A 21,595-nucleotide genomic window follows, 5' to 3' on the forward strand; every position below is an offset into this window, starting at 1 on the left:
ATCGTCACTCGAATGTCATCGACGGCGGCATTCGGGGTTTTGTTCCGAACATCGCTGACCGCAAAAATGACGCGGTCAGTGAGCTGTTTGAGCTCGAAGCCGCAAGATGTGTTGGCCTTGATGAAGTCCTCCAGTTCAGTTGGACTTGTGTCGGGAGATTTGATCGCGCTGGTGTTGGTCAGCATTTTAATGACATTGTCTGCGGACGAGATGATCTCTTCGCCGTTGATAATAGCTTGTTTGACGATGTTTTCCACGATCACCATCACAATACCTGTCCATTGCAACTTCGGTGGAACCTTCATCCCAAGACAAGAGTACACCGCAACGGGCAAGTCCACAGCGATAACATCAGTCTGGTAAGCCACCGCCAGCAGTTTCTCGACGTCGCCTTGAGGTGCTGTCGTCTGTGTGAAGCGTAGGTAGAAGATGAGCGACCTGATGATCGAGACAACGGCCGAAGCGCAGAGATACATCTTCTTCATCGTACTGAAGGTGTTGTATGCAGCTTTGAGTTGGCCGAACAATCCCGCTGTCGCCGCGTTAAACGCTACGGCGACAACGGACACCACTTTCTGAGCGATGTTCAGCGCACAGTCATCGTTTTGTGGGATACACTCCAAGCTGCACTCAACTGGGTACGCCATCGGACACTGTGTGATGCAGTCGTCGTCGTCTTTGCCGTAACCCAACGGGCACATGTTCTTGCTGTCGAAAGCCACCGTTTTCCGATAGCACGCCGTATCCTTGGAATTTCCAATGGTAGGGCCCACCCAGTTGCGGATAGTGTTGCCGTACCAAGCCGTACCCATGGTATCTGTAAGCAGAGCTGGCACCGCTGATATCCTCGTCCAGATAGCTCCGAGTTGGTCGACTTCACCCTCTGCACGGCCATAGAAGCCGCCAAGCCGGAAGCCGTCAGGGGCAGTTTCCGTCGCACTCTGTTCTGTCTTCGTTCCCGCGGCAACAGAGTTTCCTTCGCTCGTAATGAGGTTTACAAAGGCTACATGTGTGCGTCCGCTCTTCTTTCCCCAGTGAATCTCCATTGAATTGATGTACTCGCCAGGAGCGAGAGCGAGGGTGTTCTCAGTTCCGCCTGAGCCGCCGTGACCCCAGGTCAATTCCGCCGGCGTCGCGACCTGCAGTGTGACTGCATCAACGCGCTTGCTACCGCGAAGAGTGACGGAGCTAAGCGTCTGCCCTAGTATAAGCTCCGACATGTCAGAGAACGCGACACCATGAGGACCTCCATAAACTGCGCTCAGCTGGATATCTTCATCTCCACTAGTCGGCGAAGCTGTTTCTGCGACTGCTTCAATGCTGGTCCACACCACACCGATCAGATCAATTTCGTCGCCGGACCGACCAAAGAACCCGCCAAGTTGATAGCCTTCCGGCGCAGTCACCGTGCCTTTTTCGTCGGTCGGGGTCCCCGCAGAAACCGTGTTACCCGCGCTCGTATCGAATTTGAGATAGAAGATGCGGGTTCTGCTTGATACTCCGACCGTCTTCTTCCCAAAATGGGCCTCCATCGACGTGATGTACTCGCCCGGACCCAGCTTGAGCGTGTTTTCAGTACCTCCTTTTCCGCCATGAATAAAAGTTTGAGCTGTAGGAGCCGAAATTTCGAGGGTGAGTCCATCAACGCGCTTGCCGGCACGAATTGTGATGGAGCTCACAGTTTGCGCGGAAGTCGCTTGTGGCTGATCAGAGAATTGATCACCGTGTGGACCACCGAGCGATTCGCTTAGGATGATAGCTCGCTTTGTTGTAGAACCACCAGACTCTGAGCCCTCTGCTGGTTTTACCGTTCCGGGTGGTTCATCACCTGCGGGGGCTGGAGCGGGGGCAGGTGCTGGTGGCGCAGTGATCAACTCGACACTAGTCCAAATAGCGCCGAGCGAATCAATCTCGTCGCCACCTCGACCGAAGAACCCGCCAAGCTGAAAACCCTCGGGGGCTGTCACCGTATTCTTGTCTTCTGTTTGAGTTCCTCCAGACACCGTGTTGCCTGCACTCGTACCGAAACTCAAGTAGAAAATACGAGTCCGACCGGCTTTCTTTCCCCAATGAGCCTCCATCGATGTGATGTACTCGCCCTCGCCTAGCTTGAGTGCGTTCTCCTTGCCGCCACTTCCGCCGTGGTTGATTGCCTCACCTGTCGGAGCTGCTATTTCCAAGGTAATACCGTCGACACGCTCGCCGGCGCGAATGATGATAGATGTAACCTTTTGTCCTGATGTAGCTGTGGCTTCGTCGGAGAACTCGGTGCCATGGGGGCCACCAAAACTTTCACTCAGTTGAACGGAGTCCTCAAATGAAATGGCAGATGCTGGGGCTTCTGTGGGAGCTACTGGGGCCTCTGTTTGCTCCACTTTCGGAGCTGGATCATCCGTAGCTGACCCTGATGAAGAGGAGGCCTCTAGAGACGCTGCTGAACCTGTCGCTGAGGACTCTGTAGATACGGCTGCAGGAGGCCCTTGGGCAGGGTCATCAACACCTGATGTTGCTGAACCTGTCCCTGAGGACTCTGTAGATACGGCTTCTGGGGGCCCTTGGGCAGGGTCATCAACACCTGATGTTGCTGAACCTGCTATCGATACTGCTGCAGGGGGTTCCGTAGGAGCTGCTGTTGCAGGAGGGAGGGCCTCCGTTGCCACAGGTGCGGGCACAGCCTCGATACGTGCCCAGATCGCGCCAATCGAATCGATTTCATTGCCTCCACGCCCGAAAAAGCCTCCGAGCTGGTGACCTTCTGGTGCGGTCACCGAGTTTTTTTCCTCCGTCATGGACCCTCCAGAGATCGAATTGCCAGCGCTCGTGCCGAAGCTCAGATAGAAGATGCGGGTTCGGTCATTCTTCTTGCCCCAATGAACCTCCATCGACGTGATGCGGTCGCCCGCTCCAAGCTTGAGGGCATTTTCCGTTCCACCCGCCCCACCATGATTAAATGTCACTGCAGTCGGCCCCATAACTTCTAGGGAAATGCCATCCACGCGCTCGCCAGCACGAATGGTAATGGATCCAATGGTCTGTCCGACGACGACTGAAGCTTCATCCGAGAACTCTGTTCCGTGAGGACCACCGAAACTCTCGCTTAGTTGAATGGATTCATCTGAAAGGGACCCTGAAACAGCGACGAGGAGTACGAGCAGCAGTGCTCGGGCAATCATTTTGTGATAGCCAGCGCAGCCCGGAGATGTCTAAATGAGAAATGGCGATCATCGATCGGATAATGAGCACTCTGTACCGGTACGGAAAGCATGCGGGATTGCGGGATTGCCACTTGGGATGAGACTATCGGATTGCGATCCAAACACACTGAACTCGTAAATTATTAATATATATTATTATGCAATGCATTTGTCGTTTCACGTATCTCGAGGTCGATTTAATACATCGAAGTCTATAAAAGGGCGATCTATTCAGGCCAGCTAACATTTCGGGCTAGGACAAACCAAACCTAGCGTCGTGATTGATTTCCCTAGCAGATCGATCTCGATCTACCTCAAATCGATCCCTTTTGCATGTTAAAAATGCAAATCGATGTCGATCTGTTTAATTCCACGTTGTCCTCATGCTTTTATGGTCTGGCCATGCTTGATCTAGCCATAAAACGGAGCGACATTTTAGCTGCAAAGCACAATGGGTATTATAATATAGAGCGCATGTTATGCGCTACCGTCCTGGAATCACTACGGCGCAACAGAAATGAGTGATTTCATCTTGTTGAAGGGTGTGAGCGAAATCCAGGCTGATCTTGGCGGTGTCGTCCCCTTGGTACTGAATAGGTCCAAGCTTCAACTTTAGTTTTGGTCGGTGCACCCTAGGGATATCATGGTGCGTCAGATCGAAAAAAAAAGGTGTTTTGTTTAAAAGTGCTTGCATCACGATACCTCCCGGTTGTCGATCGTCCGGTGGAGATTCGTGTAGTACACCGCCGTTCTTACCGCATCGGAAGCCTCATCCTCGTTATCGAAACAGAAGATGCCTTGAACTCGCGAAATATCAACGTACCATATTCATGCTGTACCATGGTTGAGATATTTAAGCAAATAGCATCGTCGAAGGAAATGCTTCATCTACCTCTATTATACCGTATTACACGTACAATAATACCGGCCTAACTTATGTTAGTGTTCAAATGTTTCAAACTCGCGCTGGCGAGCTGCCGATTCAACCTGAGGGGAAAGTCGAATCGTAATGACCGCGTAATCCCGATCACTTGATTGCCATATTAATACCATAATACATGTAGTATAATACATGTACTTTCCAACGAGTACAAGTTTCCCCATGCCGGTAAAAGCAACCTTCGACGTGAGGGGAAGCTGCCTCAATCATTTCCATGCGCTTCAGATGCATTTCGTTTTGCAGTTGTTGTTCTTCACGAAGGAGTCGTTATTAACGTATGAACACAGAGAGCTTGTTCTTTATCGTTGTACTCAATACTAATTCCGTATTACTTTTGCAGTTCTCACACCTGTGGAAAGGCCATCGAGGCAATCTTTCACGCCCGGAGGAAGTATTTTTTAATACTGCATTACCCCTGTCCTCAATGGACAGTACGAGAATTGGGATACGATTAGCACAACATCACAAATATTGATACCTAATTCCTATAAATTACACTAAATATTGTCAAATATACATTGATAGCAGCAATGAATGAAAGAGGGGGTGAGGGTGTATTGGCTATTATTTTATTGCTTCGTCAATGATGCCGATGCAATAAAATGCTGGCCTACACAGATAGCTTTGACGTCAAACATATTGGTATCAATTTCATCATGTCGGCTTCGATGTTTTTCTGAGATTGTCTTGATCTTGGTGATAGCTTTACTGTCTTCTTAATCACTATTTCGTGCATTGACATCGGGTAAGATCTCCTGCCGTTGAGGGTATGAACAAAAAGCCCTTACTTTCTTCTATCATGGCAGTTGTTGTGGAAGCTCACAAAGAAAATAATCCGGAAATTGACGTTAGACCCCGCATCTGTTTTGAAAAAAAAAAGTTCTTCAAATATTCCCACGCCGACCCTGGAATAGTCATTCCTGCAAGCATGAACGACACCGTCGCGAATGCAACGCAGCCCGCGACGATCACCATCCCGCCGGCGGCGACCGCCTCAACGAGCAGTGACCAATGGCGCGTGTTCCTCGGTCTTGCACTACTGGCGGCCGCCTACATTCTGCGCGTGGAGGTGGTACGCTTCTCGCTGCGCGTGGCTCAGCGCGTGCTGCCGGCGCTGTTCGCGTGGCTGCGCGAGTTCGAGAAGACGCTGCTGCGGCCGCTGTCCTGGGTGGTCTTCGTGTTGCTGGCCTGGTTCTCGGCCTACGTAATGGACCTGGAGACGCTGCTGAACACGGACCCAGGCACACTGCAGGGCATCATCACGCTGTTGCTGGGGCCGCCCCTAGTGTGGCTCGTCATCTGTCTGTGCAACTACGTGACGTGGGGGATCATCCGCGTGCAAGGCTGGAGTCGGGCCGTGTCCAAAGACGACGACGACTACAGTCGAGTAATGATCATCACCGAGGGCATTGGAGTCATCAAAGTGCTGCTCGTGGCGGCCGTCGTGTCCACGTGCATTATCGATGAGATCGGCCGCTTCACGGACTTTGAGTCTGGTCAAGTGTCCACTGTTGCGGTCATTATGGTGGAATTTGTGTTTGTGTTTGGAGCCCACTCCTGGGTACGTGGGTGGGGATATTTTGTGCATTGTTGTGCGTTTTGGTTTAATGTTTGTGGTGCTGATTATTTTGCAGCTCAAGAACATCATGGGCGGACTGATGACGCTGCAGGATGAACAGATTAAGAGTGGATTACATGTGTCGTTCCAGGGCCACGAAGGCGTGGTGGAACGCTTGTTTCTGCAGGGCTTTTCGCTGCGGCAGTACGACAAAGGGCTGGCGTACATCCCCAACAGCATCATGCTCGAGAACTCGGTGACTGTGCAGAGCAAGAATTTGGATCGACGCTGCGTCATCCCCGTGCATTTTAGTCACTCGACGCCCACTACAGCATTGCGTGTTTTCATCCAGGAGATGGACAACTTTTTACAGCGGCAATTGGTTGACCAGCGTATGAATTCGAAGGGCGATGTCTTGGGGCTCGAGAAACCGCGCGGAGGTTGGGATATGATGAACGTGTACGAACGGAGCAAGCAGCACAGGAAGCAACTTGCTTCGGAGGAATTGCAGCCACAAGGCCGCTTCTGGATCTGCATCGAGGCGCCATACCTTGTGCATGTTGTCTATTATTCCCAGGAGCGCCATATCAAGGGATTGCTGACCGAGAAGACTGAGGTTCGTTGCTATGCGTAGCGGTAGGGGCATATTGTTTGTAACCTCACGTGCATTTTGCTTTTGTATACCTTAGATCGTGCTCCAGATCACAGAGCTGATAACCAAGCTCAAGTTGAGGCTTCATAGAGAAGAAGAAGGCTACATTGACTCAAGTTCGTCGGCCTCATCGTCTGCATCTACGACTGATGGACCGGATGTACTCGAGCGACACTCCGATCAGCTCCCTGAATTGTCAAGCCATCGTCGTCGACGACGAGCACCGCCAGCAAGCGAGCCACTTGGACGGCGTATTTTCAGTGACGGCAACATGCTAAGGCACCGTCGACCGACCGGAGACCGTGCCGATTTGGTATAAATTATTGTGATTCATGTCGAGGTATTTTCAACGAGTTGTCTGTTGCACATTAACGCGAAGCCGCTGGATTGTGTCGATAATGGCGAGATTTATCTAAGAAACACAGAGAAAGATGAATGAGGACCCTGGTTGGACGTAAATCAGCCAAATGTCAGCGGTGGCGCTTACCTCGGTCTTGGCTTCCTCAAGCGACCGAAAACGATCGCAATCCATGCGGACAATAACTTTCACCGTGAACATAGCGTGAAGTTCCACACGCACCGGCGGAGGAGGGGGAGGAATGGGCCGGCCTGTCGCGTCAAATGCACTGGAAGTGGTGCTAGACATCCCGCGCGTGCGCGGGGTACCGGAGTTAACATCGCTGCTTGCAGTCGACTGATTTCGGTCTCCTAGAATGCTGTCGTCACTTCCTGCGCTGGTGCTGATGCTGCTGGCACTGATGGACCTGTTAGCGAACCCCTCGCGACGATCTCTATGTATCGCAGCAAGTGCTTCGTATGTCAGGGAATAAGTCGGCAGGACGGTCTGCAGTTCTTGAACAAGTTCTTTGATCTTTTGTGCTGGTGTAGATGGGTGTAGGCGCAGCATGAGCGTGTGCGTGTGAGCATCTAACGCGTTGCCGCTAGTCTGGTAATTGTCCGCAAAAATACCGTTTGGCACAAATATCTTGGATCCATCCGTACCCCGCATGATTGTGCGTGCAAGCGATACCCGCTCAATGAAGCCCAACATCCGCCGCACCTTGACCTCGCTGCCGGTTCGGAAGGGCTCTGCAAAGATGAGGAAGAGCCCAGTTGCCACATTCTTCAGCTAACAAGTGGAAAAAAAATACGTCGTCTTTCAGCACCAATGTCAATGAAGTCACGCATGTCTGCACTCACCACCGTAAAACCTGAGAGTACCGCAACCAACTCGACACTCAGAAACCCGACCACCAGTAGGAACCGCATGAACGAGTTGGACAGAAAGAAAATGTAGAAAATCTCGATCAGGATGACCACGAGGCACACGAACTTGATCGACTCAGTGATGACGAAGATCCGAGCGTCGTAGTCCGACGAGTAGCGGTCCCATTTGAAGTACCGGACGAAAATCTGCACACCAAAACAACAACAAAAAGCCTTCAGTAACTGCACCAAAAACTCCCTCCAATACGTTCTGCATTGCCCTACATTGGTGACGACTTTGCGTAAGGCAAAGGTGCCGAACACGAGTGGCACGGCCACGAGGTAGCGCAGATACTGCATCACCTCGTCTTTCTCGCTGCCCAGGTCCAAAATGTACCGAGCCACGACATCCCGCACCAGGACCAGAAAGAGGAACCACCACAGATACGTGAGCATGTAATGCTGCACGTCGGCGATCCATCTACGCCGCCGTAATAGCAATACAATATAAATTAGCATAAAAGTTGGATGAAGGCGCTAATAAGTAGCGTATTTCGGTCAGCTGCTGTCCCGCACCGAACGCGTTTGTCGAGTCTGGAGCGGATGGTGTTAAGCAGCACTTCTACCACGGGTCTGGACAGCAGGAACGCGGCCAGCGTCGCCAGCAGCGCCAGCCCCACGCGCCAGAAGATGAACGGGACCATCTTAGAATGCAGTTCGTATTTGCGCGTAACCAGGGTACGTATCCTTTTTAAGAATATGGGTACATTTTTTTCACGTCAAGGCAGAGTCAGATTGTGGTCAGCGATGTTGAGCAGCGCCGAGGCAATTGGGGGATCGCCCAGCAGCAACATAGCGTCGTGCATAGGCGCTTGTGGCCACATTTCTTCATGGCGTTGAAAGGCATTGCATTGCGTTGTTACCGTCGAGGGCTCGAAAGAATCCGGCCGCTACCTGAGGTAACTTACCTCTTTTGGTTTTGATTGGGGACGGCAGACAGCGGTCCTAGAGAGTGCGAGAGAGAAAGAAAGAGAGAGCTCTTGGCTGCCTGCGTGGGGCTCCATACCATGGCGTAGGATATCCGGTACCGGGATGATCATCGATTGCGCCGGCGCAGCGCCGCAGACTCTACGAGGCCCGCGCTCGAGACTCACAACCGCCGAGTGAATCCACGTTGTACCACCTCTGTATCTCTCCCTCGGGCAGACGTCGAGAGAGCGTACCGTGTCTCATATCTCCTTCAATTCACAGCACAACCCCAGCTCATCAACCAACAGCCTTAGGATATCGGGATGACATTATTGTTGTCCGCTCTCTCACAACTCGCCACAGGTTCAGAACGTGGACACCACCTGGCCTGGCAGCAGTTGAGGCGGATCCGCTCAAAGTGACTTTGGGCTCCGAGTCCAGAGGCGACGACAAGTCTCCATTGGCAGCGCAATTGGACCAAGTCCACATCAGAATCAGAACCTCATTGGTGACCAAAAGCCCAACCACCAAAGCTCCAAGGGCTCCGCTAATCTCCCTTGGTCGTCCACATGGGGACTGGGACGCTCCGCCGCGCGCTGACGGACGCCGCCACGCAGAACGCGAGTCTCTCACCCGCCCAACTGGACGCACTGCACACGGTCATCCTGAGCTGCTGCGCGCTGTCGCTAGGCGGCGGCCTGTACATCGTGCGCCACCACTACGTGTCCGCGCGGATGCACAGTGGCGTCTCCATGGTGCAGAAGATGGTGGTCGTGCTCTCGCTGCTGGACGCGGGTCTGTCCTTCCCCAAGATGTTCGGCAACCCGCTGCCGCACACGACCGACGTCACCGCCGCCTGCAACGTGCAGGCCTTCGCGCTGCACCTGTTCGGCCTCATGTCGGTCTTCTGGAACGCGGCCATCGCCCACTGCTTCTACCGCAAAATTGTCCACCGCGACAGCGAGGCGCGGCTCAAAAGCAGGTTCAAGCTCTACGTGCTGCTCGTGATTGTGCCCGCCGTGGCCTGCAGCGTGGCGCTCTACGCGGCCAGGTTCTTCGGCGACGCCACGTTCTACTGCTGGGTCGAGTCACGCGGCAATCAATTCTGGACGTTCTACCTTTTTGTCGTCTGCGCCATCCTCTACATCAGCGTCATCCTCTGGGTCACGCACAACCGCATCTCGCGTGACTTCCGGGACGCCAATCTGGATGCGCAGGAGTCCTGGGCGCTCATCACTTCCAAGCTTCGTATCTACATCGCAGCGTTCATCGTGCTCTGGACACCCAGCACGGTATTTCGGCGTGAGTTATACTGGTCGTTTGTTCGTCATGGCTAAGTTTGTACTAAGCTCAATGCCGTTTTTGTGATGTAGTGTTCGACGAGGAACTGGGCTCCGCTAGGTTTGCGGTCGCTGTTTTGATGCAGGTGACGGTGTGCACACAAGGCTTGACGACCGCCATCATCTATGGCGGACTGCTGACCAAGTTGTACCGGATAGTATCGTGTAAGCCGTCTATCGTTCCAACCCGCAAGTTTGTGGCGTCGCCATCGTTCCCGACGATGGACACGGGCACCGATCACAGCCTGGTGAAACACTACCGTAAGCCTGCGAACATCTTCGTGTCGACGTTCAATATGGGCGAGGCCAGACTCACACCAGCTCAAATGGACAAGTGGGTACCGCTGGGGCACGATATTTACGTTATCGGCCTCCAGGAGTGCCTACATCTGGCAAACACTCGCAGCTTGCTTCGCCAGCATCTAGAGGGTGTACGTCCACGGCCAGCAACGAGTGGTCCTGCGCGCAGAGCGTCAAAATTCCACCAATTCAACCGCGAGATTGGCAGTAAGAACACGTCGCTGGGCTACCATGTAAGGACGAGAGCAACCTATTCTGATTGCAGTATTGATGTGTGCTTAGCTTACGTGGTTGTGCCATGCAAATGGTGTGTACAGGGGCATATTGCTATCACTGTGTTCATCAAGTCCTCAGATGTGGACAGTGGAGCCTTCTACATGCCGCCCGTGGTGCAGCAAGAAGTCAATGTTGGCAAGTCGTTGGTCTTGGGCCGCGCATCCAACAAAGGTGCTGTAGGGTTCGCTTTCCGATACTACGACACGTCGTTCGCATTTGTAGCGTGCCATTTGTCTTCGGATCCCAAGGTAGTACCTGCTTGCGAAGCTGTGTAGTGCTTCAACATGCCTTGCTGACATGATGGTCTGCTGTTGCATACAGGGGAAATCAAAAGTGCGGCGGCGGAATCGTGACTCTCAGGATATTCTGAAGGAGCTGCATTTGAACCTGGAGGACGTGGGCTTCGAGTTCCCACACGTGCATCACCACAGCTTCGTGCTAGGCGACCTCAACTACAGATTGACGCAACGTGAGGCGAGCGCAGTTACCATCCTGGAGCTGGTATCAAACGTTCGACAGTGTGAAACTGCGAGGCCCGCACCGATTAAGCGGAATCGCAGTTTGCGCCGCGGTCTACTGGGAAAACGATGGAGTCCGATGGGTAGTCGCGGTCTCAGCAGCTCTTTCGGTCTTGGAAGCTCTCTTGCTGCTAGCAGCGACAGGGACAGCAACGACCTCGACGTTAGTATGCTGGAACGCAGCGTGAAGAGCAGCACATCGGCATTTGCTTCATCCAACGGCAGTAACAACAGTATCCGCTACTCAGCAGACTGCGAGCTTGTAGACGACGACCACTTCACCTGGGACGACAGTTGTAGCACATGATGAGCTTCGCACCGGCATGCGGGACGGACAGATTTTCTACGGCTTCCGCGAGGCTAAGATTGCGTTTCCTCCTACGTTCCGACGGGTGCGCGGGGCGGCTTTGAACCTGGACGCTGGAACGTGGCCTGTGGAGGAGCTAGCGGAATGCTACACGACTGCCGTGGAAGGTCATGGCATGCGGGTACCATCGTATACCGATCGGATTCTGTATTTCTCCCAAAGCGATATGCGCCACCGACTGCAATGTGCTGTATATGCATCGTGCGAGGAGGTCAGTTGCTCGGACCACAAGCCGGTGCTTGCAGTCTTTCAAGCGCTTGTTAATCGCGACATCCTGCCTATTGAGACGGAGCTTGCAGCCAAAAAACTTCAGCGAATGCAGGATGTCAGCGGTGTCCTTGAGTGTCAGCTACGATTGAACTTCAGCTGCGTTTCGTGGCAGCCTGACACTGAAGCCGATTTCCCGCTCATATCGCTTGGCAGCTCTGTCGACATCGATCAGCGCTTTTCGAGTTTTGATCGCCACGGACACCAAGTGATGGTGACGATCGTCTTCCCACTGCCATCGGAAGATATTTTCTCGGCGCAGCGCAAGTTGCTCGAGCTGGCGGACTCGATGAGCGGCGGCGTGTACCTGGAGAATACAGATCGACTGTTGTGTAAGACGAACGTGGCTCACATCAAGTGGGCGGACTTTGTGCGCGACGGTATCACACACGCCACGTTCGCTCGCCCCACTGGAAACATGCACGTGGCAATCAAGGTGCACGCCGGTACTCAAGGCCCCTGCTTCGGCCAGGGGGTGATCTGTATCCCGCAAGGTCCAAACGACGGTGGCGACGAGCAGCCCGATAGCATCCAGAAGCTGAACAATTTTGTCGTGGAACTCGCCGATGGCGGGAGACACACCGGCACACTGACAGGCTCCGTGAGTCTGCAGCTCTTGCAACGTGCGAGCGACGCGTGAGTCACAGCAAGAGTAAATTATTATAACGTACTCGTAACGTAGTCAATGGATTCAATGTCAATCGATCTCATTCAACCCGAGGTCGACAGCAAAGTGCTGGTGCAGATGCGTCCAGTCAGTCTATAAAGGAGAGTTGATGCGAACGACTTACAGCTCGTCGCTGAGACCCGCAGCCTCCACTGTCTCCTTCAGGGTCTCTGCCGGCTCCTCCTCCAAAGCCGCGTACTCGTTGTACGTGGGATCCGTAGGGTTGTCAAAGTGCTTGGCCCACGGCTGGAAGAACATCATGAGCACGAACGCCACGAGCAGCACGAAGGACAGACTGCAACACGCACAAGAATCACCAAAAACTGTCAAAAAAAACCAGCACATTCCAGCAAAAGCAGCAGGTTGCAGCACTGACATGGCCTTGGTACGGTTGTAGCCTGCCACGTTCTGGTGGAACGTGTCGAGTGCCTGTGTCACGTCCTTGATCTTCTTCTCGTAGGCAGCACGCATCTCCTTACTCAGCCGCCCCTTCTTCACGCCAGCCTCCTCCAGCTTCTTGTCCTGGAACACAATAGCATTGTACTTGGCCAGCTCAGCACGAGCCATGGCCACGGCCCGAGCACTTTTACCAGTCTGTAGGTCACCTCACAAAGTGTAAGTTTTTAGGATAGTTTAGAGCTGTTTTTCACGATATCTTTACGGCACCTGCTTAGTCGTGTAGCGCTGGAACTCGTGGTCGAACTGCTCGACGGCGCGCTTGGCGGTCGTGGGGTCGGCGGGGGGCGTCGACGAGGAGCTCATGGAGGCAGGAAGGCGAGGGGACGAAATGCTACGTGAGACCAGGGGCTCGGAGAGGAATGACGGTGATTGTTTTGACAATAGGTTTCGGTGGTGCAGAAAAAAAACCGCGCACGTGTTGGGGGAGGAAGAGGCTAGAGTAAGTGTACACGCTGGCTCTGCAGGAAGGCCCAAGCTGAACAGGACGTTCGCCTTCACCGCTGAACATTTCATTCACGTTATGCGGCAGGATTTGGATTGGTTTGTGTGGGCTGGACTTAGCTTTCGTGGAGGCTGGCGACCGTCAAGACGTAGAAGGTGGTGCCGAGGTGGAGGGCGTACGGATTGTTACCCTCCGTCGCGGTCTGCTCGTCGATGAGCACAATGCGGCCCACCACGTAGTCTGGATATCTACAAGCGGAATTGGCACGTTAGAAGACAGAGAGCGAGGAAGGAGTAGTTGCGAGCATACCTTTGACCATCGTTGCTGAATGAAGAGATGGATTCCTCCGAGAGGAAGCGGTGCGGACAGCCGAGATGGAAAGCCAGGTACACCCGCTGTGCATCACTTCCGGGTGCCGACGTTGGTAAGAACAGTGCCAGGTCATTCACACTGAAGCTCCGGAAGGAGATCTTGAACGAGTCGCTTACGTCCTGCTCGGACTCCACCAAGCGGAACTCTGACCGCCGCTGTTCCAACTCCGATTGTAGCATCTACAACAACATATATCCGATGAATACACGTTGTCTACAACGCATGTCGATTCACTCGGATACAACCTACCATTTCGGATTCGGCGCTGGCAAGCAGCTCCTTCACACGAATCTCCACGGCATCGAAGTTGGCGCCCACAAACGCGCCGACATCCTCATGCTCGACACTCTGCGATTTCACAGGAACTTGTAGAAGCTTAAGCAGCTTGGCCAATGATGTTCGCTGCGAGCGAACACTGCTACTTAAGTCCTTAATCGTCTGCTGGAGTTTGAACTGGTTCTCCTTGAGCTGTTTCTCACGCTTTGATCGCTCCTGAATCTCCGTAGAATCAAAAACCGCAGAACAAAAGGCGCCACGCCGGTTAAGGAACCCTAGGTGGGAAAACAGGACCGCCCCACTACGAGTATATACATATGCAACCAAGAGTTGGCAAGGATATTCTTCGAAGGCTGCCGCGTTCAGTAAGAATTGCTGGTTTTCGCTCTGTAAAGGCAAACGATAAGGCACAGAAACAGCAGAGAAAGTGAGCTCAAGTAATCTCCATCTCGACTTCGATCAAGAGTGCGTACCTCCAGCTTGGCGATGGTTGCGTCCTTATTATCTGCACCTGATCCTTGACCGCATCGAAAACAAGACGCCGTTAGAATTGGCTGTCTCAATCGGACAATCATCATTCCCTGACTTACCGATGTTTCGCTTAACGGTTGCCAATTCGCGGTCAAGGAGATTGGACCGATCAGCTTCCGACGAGCTGGTCATGCCACCTGCTGTTGCCGCAAGTGCCAATACCAACGGGAATTCGCAAGAACTTTCCCCCTCACGAGCGCTGGTCTTGGACAAGTCTGAACGGGAGATTGAATCACTTCCCGACCCATCGTAATATAAATTCTTCTTGGACTGCTCCAATTCCACTGTGAGCTCGGCCACTCGGGCCTCCAGTTCATTGCAGTGTTCCTTGAGTAGATCCACGTTGTTGGCCGATCCAGAGAAGCTACCATGATCCTCGGAATCAACAAACTCGTCTGAAGGCGGATGTTCCTTTTCTTCGAACGGGTCAAAATCCTGACTGTCTTCGTCATCAATTAATGGCAGACTCTGGTCAAACGGGCGCATGCGGAACTCACAATGAGACGGCTTTTCCGCAAGTCCAGCGACAAAGTCTCGCGGTAAGTGTTGGCCATAGCTGCGCAAAAACTCTTCGCGGTGTTGAACCTTCGTGAAAAAACGGAGCACAGCGTCAAGTTAGTACTGCTTACTACGTAGTATCACCGAAAAAATCACTGCCAAGCGTACCTCATCTTCACGTAGCTGCGCTAATTCCTCAGCCATCGACTGAATACGGTCGGAGAACATACGCCCATACTTAAGACGCCTTGATATCTCTTTGAGGCAGGCAGCATATGATTCTGTCGTGGGACAAGGTCATAGTTAGTTAGATCCACCACACGTTCTGACCACTCTACACAATTTACCTGGTAGCTTATCCAGATGTTCCAGCTCGTAGAAGTGCTTCTTTTGGGCGGCAAGTGCCTCTCGAAACACGGCCAGTGAGTTTTCAAAATCTCGGATCTTTGACTGCGATATTGATATTTGGCGCAGGGTTGAGTGAACCCGTGCAAACGTCGTTGCCTTTTTAGCTGCAATCTTATTCACGTGCGCAACGATATCTTCAACCAGTCTTTGCGCACCAGGGATCTACGACGTCAAAGAAATTAAACGTAAGGGTCACAACACGTCTAACTTTCTCGAAAAACGTACCATATTTTGCTGGCCTTGGTATAATTCATCGATACGCCGACACACATCCAATGCATTAGTAGACGCCTGCATCGGATTACTTGCGCTCGCAATCGTGGACGTCTCCTCAATACTGCTGAGGACATACTGCAAGTTGTCCCGCAAGGTACTAGTGATGTTCAATTGCTTGGTCCTTAGCGCCTTCATCTGTTCCAATTCAGCGCTAGCTTCTTTGTACTCCCGACATGCGTCGGCATGCGTATCCATCATGTCTGTGACTTCCTTGCATATTTCGTCGTGAACCTGCTGCAGCTTCAGGACCTGTCCTCGCACATGTGTGTGCGATTGCTCACACTGCGCCGCCCACTCGCGCTCCTTCTCAACAGGAATGCAGTCATAGAGCGTCTTCATCTCATTTGTAGTCAGTGCCGGGTGAAGCTGCACTGTACCCAGTGCCTCGAGATAGCTGTCAAACTGGCTCAGCAGACGTTCATGCTTGTCGCTCGTAGCCTGGAAATCCGCCCAAAACGGAGCAAAGTGCTTCATCATCGACGTCTTGAACAGATCCAAGTTCGCAACAGCAGCAGCGATAGCTCTCTCCTGCACCTGTAGTTCCTGGGTGCCCCTTTCGCTGGCAGAAAGATTCATCCGAGTGCCGCTCTCCAGCGCCTCACTCTGGCTGACCTGTAGCTGGAAGTATCCTTCGTACTCCACCAGCGCCCGCATCATCGGGTGCGAACTCTCACTCAGCATCCTCGACCCTTCCGACGACGCCACTGGTTCCGACGGCACTGCACCAAATCCATCACAATAAAAAACACCATCAGCTCAATTTACAGTAAAACAAATAACAGAATTCTACCATACACGGTACGTGAACTGGAGCGAGCGTTGCCGCCGTGGATGGAGGCGCGGCCGCCTCTTGAGACAGCAGTCGGCGGTCGTACAAAAACACCTCCTTGTCCTCCTACAATTTAAAAAGGAAACATTAGCACTCCTCCATTTTCAGTTAAAAAATAATAAATCAAATTTACAGCGGGAAGTCCGTAGTACTCCAGCGGCCGTCGCGGGTCCAAGCGGGCGAACGGCGGCCCGCAGAGCAGGATCTGGTCCGCTGCGGGGACGCCGCTGAGCCGCGCCAGCTCCTCGCGCAGCTCCTCGACCACCACACTGCACAGCATGTTGACGTTTGTATGCGTAAGTGCAAGGCTTTAGCAGCCACTTTTAACCCAAAACGCAGGAGAATTACTTGGAGGATAGCGCTACCGCGTGCTTGGCGCCCGTGGACGCGTCCCCGACGCGCACCGCCGCGTGTTTGTGTTGCTCGTCCGCGTGCTGCGACTTGGTCCTGGCGCCGTCCATTGGTATCTACAGCTCCGTTCCCATCAAGCACGCGCCAAGGCGGAAATGCTGCCGTCTGAGAAAGAAGAGGCGACAGAAAAGGGACGAAGTATGTTCTCGAAACGGGATTGGACACGATTATCAGCCAGTAGATGGAGAGATTATAGCTATTGCCACTGGTTCGGAGTTAACCGCAGTGAATGGCTTGGTGCTTCACCTTTACCGTCGCTGCCCGATGAAGATCCAGCAACAACAACGGCAGCAGATTGCAGCGGGGCAAGCAAACTTGCATTGAATAATCGGTCACGCACAAATTAGCCCTCATCCGTTCATATAAAATAACCTAGCACACGCCTTCCGATAATCCCTCCGAGAAGTCCTCCGAGAAGTTGCGAGAACGACGGAAGAGAACGTCCTCGTTGCCGAATGTCTTCATGAAGTGGAAACCTTCCATCGACTTGTCCTCGCCCACGGTGTTCAGTCGTGGTGACTCCGTGGCAAACACCGACTGGTTCCCGGAGTAGCTGGGAGGAGGCACAGGTGACAGCAGGAAACGCGGCGACAGTGGCGCCTCCTGGATTTCGTTCACCTGGTGCGTGATCGGCGGCTCCTCCTCTTCGTCAGTCTTCTCAGCTTCAGCAGGCTCGTCCTCATCCTCTTTGTCCTGGATACCAATGGATTTCTTGAACTTTGCGTAGCTTGCTTCCCACTCAGGTCCAAGCATGTTGGTCAGCGCCTTCAACACCTCCTCACTCGAGCGCACGCGGTGCTCCTCGAACGCAGGCAGACGCACGATCTCGTGGATGTGCCGCATCAGGAAAGGAACACAGTTCTTCTTCAGATCGTCAGCGTTGCATACTTCTGACAGCGTCAGCAGGTCCACGACATTCTCCACACAAATTTGGCCACTCAAAAAGGCCTCCGTGCGTTTCTGCAACTCGTACACACAGTAGAACGATGATGCCTGCAGCAGCTCTTCGGCTACATCTGCCGTAATGTCCACCTTGCCAGTGTACTGCATATTCACACACAAAACACACTTGTCAGTGCTTGCATTGGCAAAAGCCAAAAGCTACAACGCAGCTAAAACGCACCAAGAACCGCAACAAGATGGAAAACACTTCGTAGCTGCAGTTGTCGACTTCGATCACCGCAGTCTGACTTGTAGCTGAACCAAACTACATCACGTAAACAACATACACAAGTTGTATCATTAGCATAACCACGCGAGATTGTCAACATTCAAGCAAACAAGGCTAGCAAAATAGAGGCAAATAAGCAGATATGCAAACGATACTCACTCGCACCATGTTCTTGAAATACGAGTTGCGGAAGAACAGAACGACCTTGTGCGCGTTGATCGGAGCGATATGGCCCTTCACGAGGAACTGCAGGTCAGACAGCGACGAATTCAGGAACAGTTCCTCGTGGTCGTCCACAAGGTACGGCGGCACTTCAATCGTCACGTCTGGGTCGTATCCCGCAGGCACCAAGTGCTTAATAGCATGCGCAGCAGCGCAACGAGGGAATTCGTCCGTCGATTGCAACATGTGATACAGCACTGACAGCAAACCCTCAGACAACAGCGTCGGCACCTCCTCAGCGTCCATCATGTGCACGAACGTGAGCAAGATGTTGCCACGAAGCTCGCCTGTACATACCATAAAAGAAGTGTTAACGAATCAGAATACCTTTACCCGAAAGGAAGGAGGATGCAATCGTACCGATATTAGCGTCAGCGGATACCCTAGCTACAGCATGGAGCATCCGACGAAAATCCTGTCGGTTGATCTGCTTCCAAATGTTGCGAAGAGCTTGCAGGCAAATGGCCCACGTGCTAAATGTCTCCTCGACCTCTAGCATCTGAAGCACAGCTCCCTCAAGTACCATTTGAAGTGTACTTGACACACTGCAAGATAAAGCACACAAAGCGCCTGCAGCATGCGACGAGATAGATTCATCGGGGTGGTGAATAGCGTCCATCAATAGCAAGATGCCACCAAAGCGAGTCACGTAGTCATGGTTCAACGGGTTCTCCATCAACGACTCCAATGCAACCACCGCAATGCGCTTCTTATCCGGGTCATCATCTTTTAGCAGGTTCAGCAGTTCTGGAATCGATCCTTTTACGCACTTATCGCACAATCGTGCTCTTCCTTCAGTCCCCTCCACAACCGCTCGAGACATTGAGCAGTCGTTGCAAATAATCACACCACATTCCCGGCAATGGTGTTTTCGACGATAGAACGTGAATGCATTGTGGCAACACCCGCACTCAAGAGCCTCGTGATCCTCAGCCCAAGGCTTAATGAGTCCCCACTTCAGCAGATCATTCGCAGATTCCACAATAGACGAGTCGACTGATCGGAAACGAATGTTCAAGTGCTCCACGACCTTGTCGCCCAGATATGGCGATGATCGCACCGAGGCCGGATCATACGCGTAGAGCGAAGCGCCCACTTGCCCAAGCTGAACTGAATATGCAGGCAGACGCCCAACCCAGCTAGGTAGACCCACCTTCCACGGTAGATCACGGCCGCTGTAGCCATTATTGGACAATATATCGACAACGTCTTTCATCCACACGCTTCTGTTGACGCAGATATAGCGACCTCGAGCGTCATTGTTCTCCAACGCTGCAATATGCGCTACCGCACAATCGCGAACATCAATCATGCTCCAATTCAAATCCACCAGTGCCGAGTACTGGCCTGTCACCAAGTCGTATATCACTTGGTTTCCAGGCGCGAGCTTCGACTTGGACAGCATCGGGCCAAACAACGTTCCCGGATTCATCGTGACCAAATCGATACGGCGATCACTCGGGAGTTGATCCACGAGTTGCCACGCCGCCTCCTCCGCCAGCTTCAAACTAAGGAAATGCGGGTTCTTCTCCAGCGAAGACGTCACGTTCCAGCACGCGTCATTAATAATGGAATCCGGCGTGACCGAGTCAGCCATAGCAGCAATCGACGAGGTCAGCACAACTCGTTTAATACGGGCCCGCGCACACGCCTGAATGAAGTTGGTCATCATGGGGATGATGCAGTGCATGCGGCTGCCAATACTGTGCACGCCCGGCTCCTGCTGCTCCGACAGCGGATCTCGCACCGAGCAAGAGGACGGGGTGCCCGTGTGGATAACAAATTCACATCCTGCAAATGTAAACATTAAGAATCAGACCACAAAACCCTCTTCAAAGGCAGGAGGATACCATCACGACCCACCTTGGACAGCCATGTCACACGCTTCCGGCGTCAAAAGCGACGTCTCCACGACTGAGAAGTTCTTGCGGGCATTGGGCAGCTGCAGCAGCCCGGAGATGTCGTCCTTGCCGTTCTGCACGGTGCCGCGCACATGATAGCCGCGGTTCAGCAGCTCGCACACGATCCACGAGGCCAGGAAGCCGTCCACGCCCGTAACGCAGATAGGCTTGTCGCTCAGGTTGGTGGCGAGCTGCACGATCTTCTTGCGGAACTGCAGTTTCTTCCAGACGCTCGGGTACATGCATTGGCGGTCCACTTGGCGCTTGAGCTTCTTGGTGCGATCGTTCTTCTTCTTGGCGCTGCGTCGGCGCGTCTTGGGTAGCAGCGATGGCGCGTTCACAGCTGCGATGCCATTGGACGCGTCGAAGCCAGCGTAGTTGAAGTTGCTGTTGCTGCCATTGCGCTGGTTGGCCAGCAGGTAGGAGGAGGATGCGGACGACGAGTTGGTCGAGTCTAGCGACTGCGTGGGGCTGCTCTGGCCCGCGGTCATATTGGGGCGTTTGTGGTCTCTGCGACTGCTGATCTTGCTGCCTTTGCGGGAGGAGGAGGACACGCTCTTCTTCTTGCGCGACTGTGGCGGCGTCGTGGAGCTGCCGCTGTGGTCGGTGGCCGCGTCTTCGTCGTACTGCGAGCCGAACAGCATCGTTGGCTGGCGTTTAGAGATCTCCGAGCGAAACCGCGAAACGAACGGCTCACTGGCCTTGCAAAACAACCGCGACGGGCAGTCGCTGGCGTTTTCCAAAGTGCAGCGGTGGGAGTCAAGTCGCCGTAGTGCGCGGGCTGAAGCGTGCGTGGGAGCTCGCGTTCTTTCCTTCTCAACTCAGGCGGGAGAGACGCCCAACATGAGAAGTAGCGTTAGTGTGGTTCACATAAGATCGAATCTCGTAACTTCATCGTTACTTTTGATGGTTGCAACGGCTTTTGGCGCAGAAAAGGCGCCGAGCTGCTTCGTTTTTTCCGAAACCGCGCCTCAGAGCTCGGAGCCTCCCAGAGGGGCAATATCTTAGCACTTGCTGCTGATGTACTGCAGCCCGCTTAACGGCTATCAACGGTCACAAAGCGCCCAATGCCCTTCTGGTTGCCATTGGAGGGAGACATCAACGCACCCAGCAATGGCTTGCGGCTTGTAGGAGTCGTGATCGTTCAGGGGCCCGTACTAGCGGCATAGAGACTTTCAGCAGCCATTGCACATTGCCCGCCGAAGTATTGCTGAGGCGCAATGGTCCCTGTCCCCATTGCATTGCGCAGCCCTCTCCCGCTCGTGATGGCCACTGCGTGACTCACGCCGCTCGAGTGTCTGCACCCAGGCAAGGCAAAGATGATCGATCTCTTCCAGCATGGCCAGAAAAACATACTTGGCTACATTTTTCATCAACAACATGCCACAATGCTCATACCCGACATGTGTCACTTGAGGAGAGGTGCAGTAAAACGCAGTCAGTCGCAAGATCCCTCAATCCGTGTCGCCAAATTTTGGCGTCGACGTGTTGTGCTCCGCACTCAATGCCTTCCAGTTGCTGCGTCGATAGCGACTCGAGGCCTAC

At 53.2% G+C, this 21,595-nt stretch overlaps 6 protein-coding genes across 8 annotated transcripts; 2 read left to right on the top strand and 4 right to left on the bottom strand.

The window, feature by feature from the left end:
* Window positions 1-5,062: 5,062 nt before the first annotated feature.
* Window positions 5,063-6,663, top strand: KRP23_8764 (uncharacterized protein; the record flags this gene model as incomplete). Its single annotated transcript, XM_067894244.1, has 3 exons — window positions 5,063-5,695; window positions 5,769-6,308; window positions 6,382-6,663. The coding sequence occupies 3 exons, from the start codon at window positions 5,063-5,065 to the stop codon at window positions 6,661-6,663; spliced, it is 1,455 nt and encodes a 484-aa protein (XP_067743696.1).
* A 27-nt stretch (window positions 6,664-6,690) lies between these two features.
* Window positions 6,691-8,254, bottom strand: KRP23_8765 (uncharacterized protein; the record flags this gene model as incomplete). The annotated part of the gene is made up of 5 exons (XM_067894245.1): window positions 6,691-6,756; window positions 6,832-7,473; window positions 7,545-7,757; window positions 7,836-8,031; window positions 8,127-8,254. 5 exons carry the CDS (start codon window positions 8,252-8,254, stop codon window positions 6,691-6,693), a joined length of 1,245 nt encoding a protein of 414 aa, XP_067743697.1.
* An 834-nt stretch (window positions 8,255-9,088) lies between these two features.
* On the top strand, window positions 9,089-12,227 carry KRP23_8766 (Phosphatidylinositol 3,4,5-trisphosphate 5-phosphatase 2A; the record flags this gene model as incomplete). The annotated part of the gene is made up of 5 exons (XM_067894246.1): window positions 9,089-9,821; window positions 9,893-10,392; window positions 10,477-10,683; window positions 10,757-11,177; window positions 11,248-12,227. 5 exons carry the CDS (start codon window positions 9,089-9,091, stop codon window positions 12,225-12,227), a joined length of 2,841 nt encoding a protein of 946 aa, XP_067743698.1.
* A 147-nt stretch (window positions 12,228-12,374) lies between these two features.
* On the bottom strand, window positions 12,375-13,016 carry KRP23_8767 (uncharacterized protein; the record flags this gene model as incomplete). The annotated part of the gene is made up of 3 exons (XM_067894247.1): window positions 12,375-12,549; window positions 12,631-12,848; window positions 12,921-13,016. The coding sequence occupies 3 exons, from the start codon at window positions 13,014-13,016 to the stop codon at window positions 12,375-12,377; spliced, it is 489 nt and encodes a 162-aa protein (XP_067743699.1).
* A 254-nt stretch (window positions 13,017-13,270) lies between these two features.
* Window positions 13,271-16,806, bottom strand: KRP23_8768 (Autophagy-related protein 11; the record flags this gene model as incomplete). 2 transcript variants are annotated; one of them, XM_067894249.1, is made up of 12 exons in its annotated part: window positions 13,271-13,403; window positions 13,465-13,706; window positions 13,777-14,029; window positions 14,147-14,190; window positions 14,277-14,314; window positions 14,394-14,919; window positions 15,001-15,113; window positions 15,180-15,402; window positions 15,466-16,235; window positions 16,312-16,411; window positions 16,479-16,614; window positions 16,694-16,806. In XM_067894249.1, the coding sequence occupies 12 exons, from the start codon at window positions 16,804-16,806 to the stop codon at window positions 13,271-13,273; spliced, it is 2,691 nt and encodes an 896-aa protein (XP_067743701.1). The 2 variants fall into 2 exon arrangements, with proteins under 2 accessions (XP_067743701.1, XP_067743700.1); XM_067894248.1 differs by having other exon boundaries at window positions 14,277-14,320.
* Window positions 16,807-17,128: 322 nt separating this feature from the next.
* Window positions 17,129-20,694, bottom strand: KRP23_8769 (Phenylacetaldehyde reductase; the record flags this gene model as incomplete). Of its 2 annotated transcripts, none has more annotated exons than XM_067894251.1 (5): window positions 17,129-17,800; window positions 17,880-17,963; window positions 18,093-18,436; window positions 18,510-19,940; window positions 20,013-20,694. In XM_067894251.1, the coding sequence occupies 5 exons, from the start codon at window positions 20,692-20,694 to the stop codon at window positions 17,129-17,131; spliced, it is 3,213 nt and encodes a 1,070-aa protein (XP_067743703.1). The 2 variants fall into 2 exon arrangements, with proteins under 2 accessions (XP_067743703.1, XP_067743702.1); XM_067894250.1 differs by having other exon boundaries at window positions 18,087-18,436.
* Between the last annotated feature and the right edge of the window lie 901 nt (window positions 20,695-21,595).

Source organism: Phytophthora ramorum, assembly GCF_020800215.1.
Source record: "Phytophthora ramorum isolate Pr-102 chromosome Unknown Phyram_PR-102_s0007, whole genome shotgun sequence".
Taxonomy (NCBI): Eukaryota; Oomycota; class Peronosporomycetes; order Peronosporales; family Peronosporaceae; genus Phytophthora; species Phytophthora ramorum.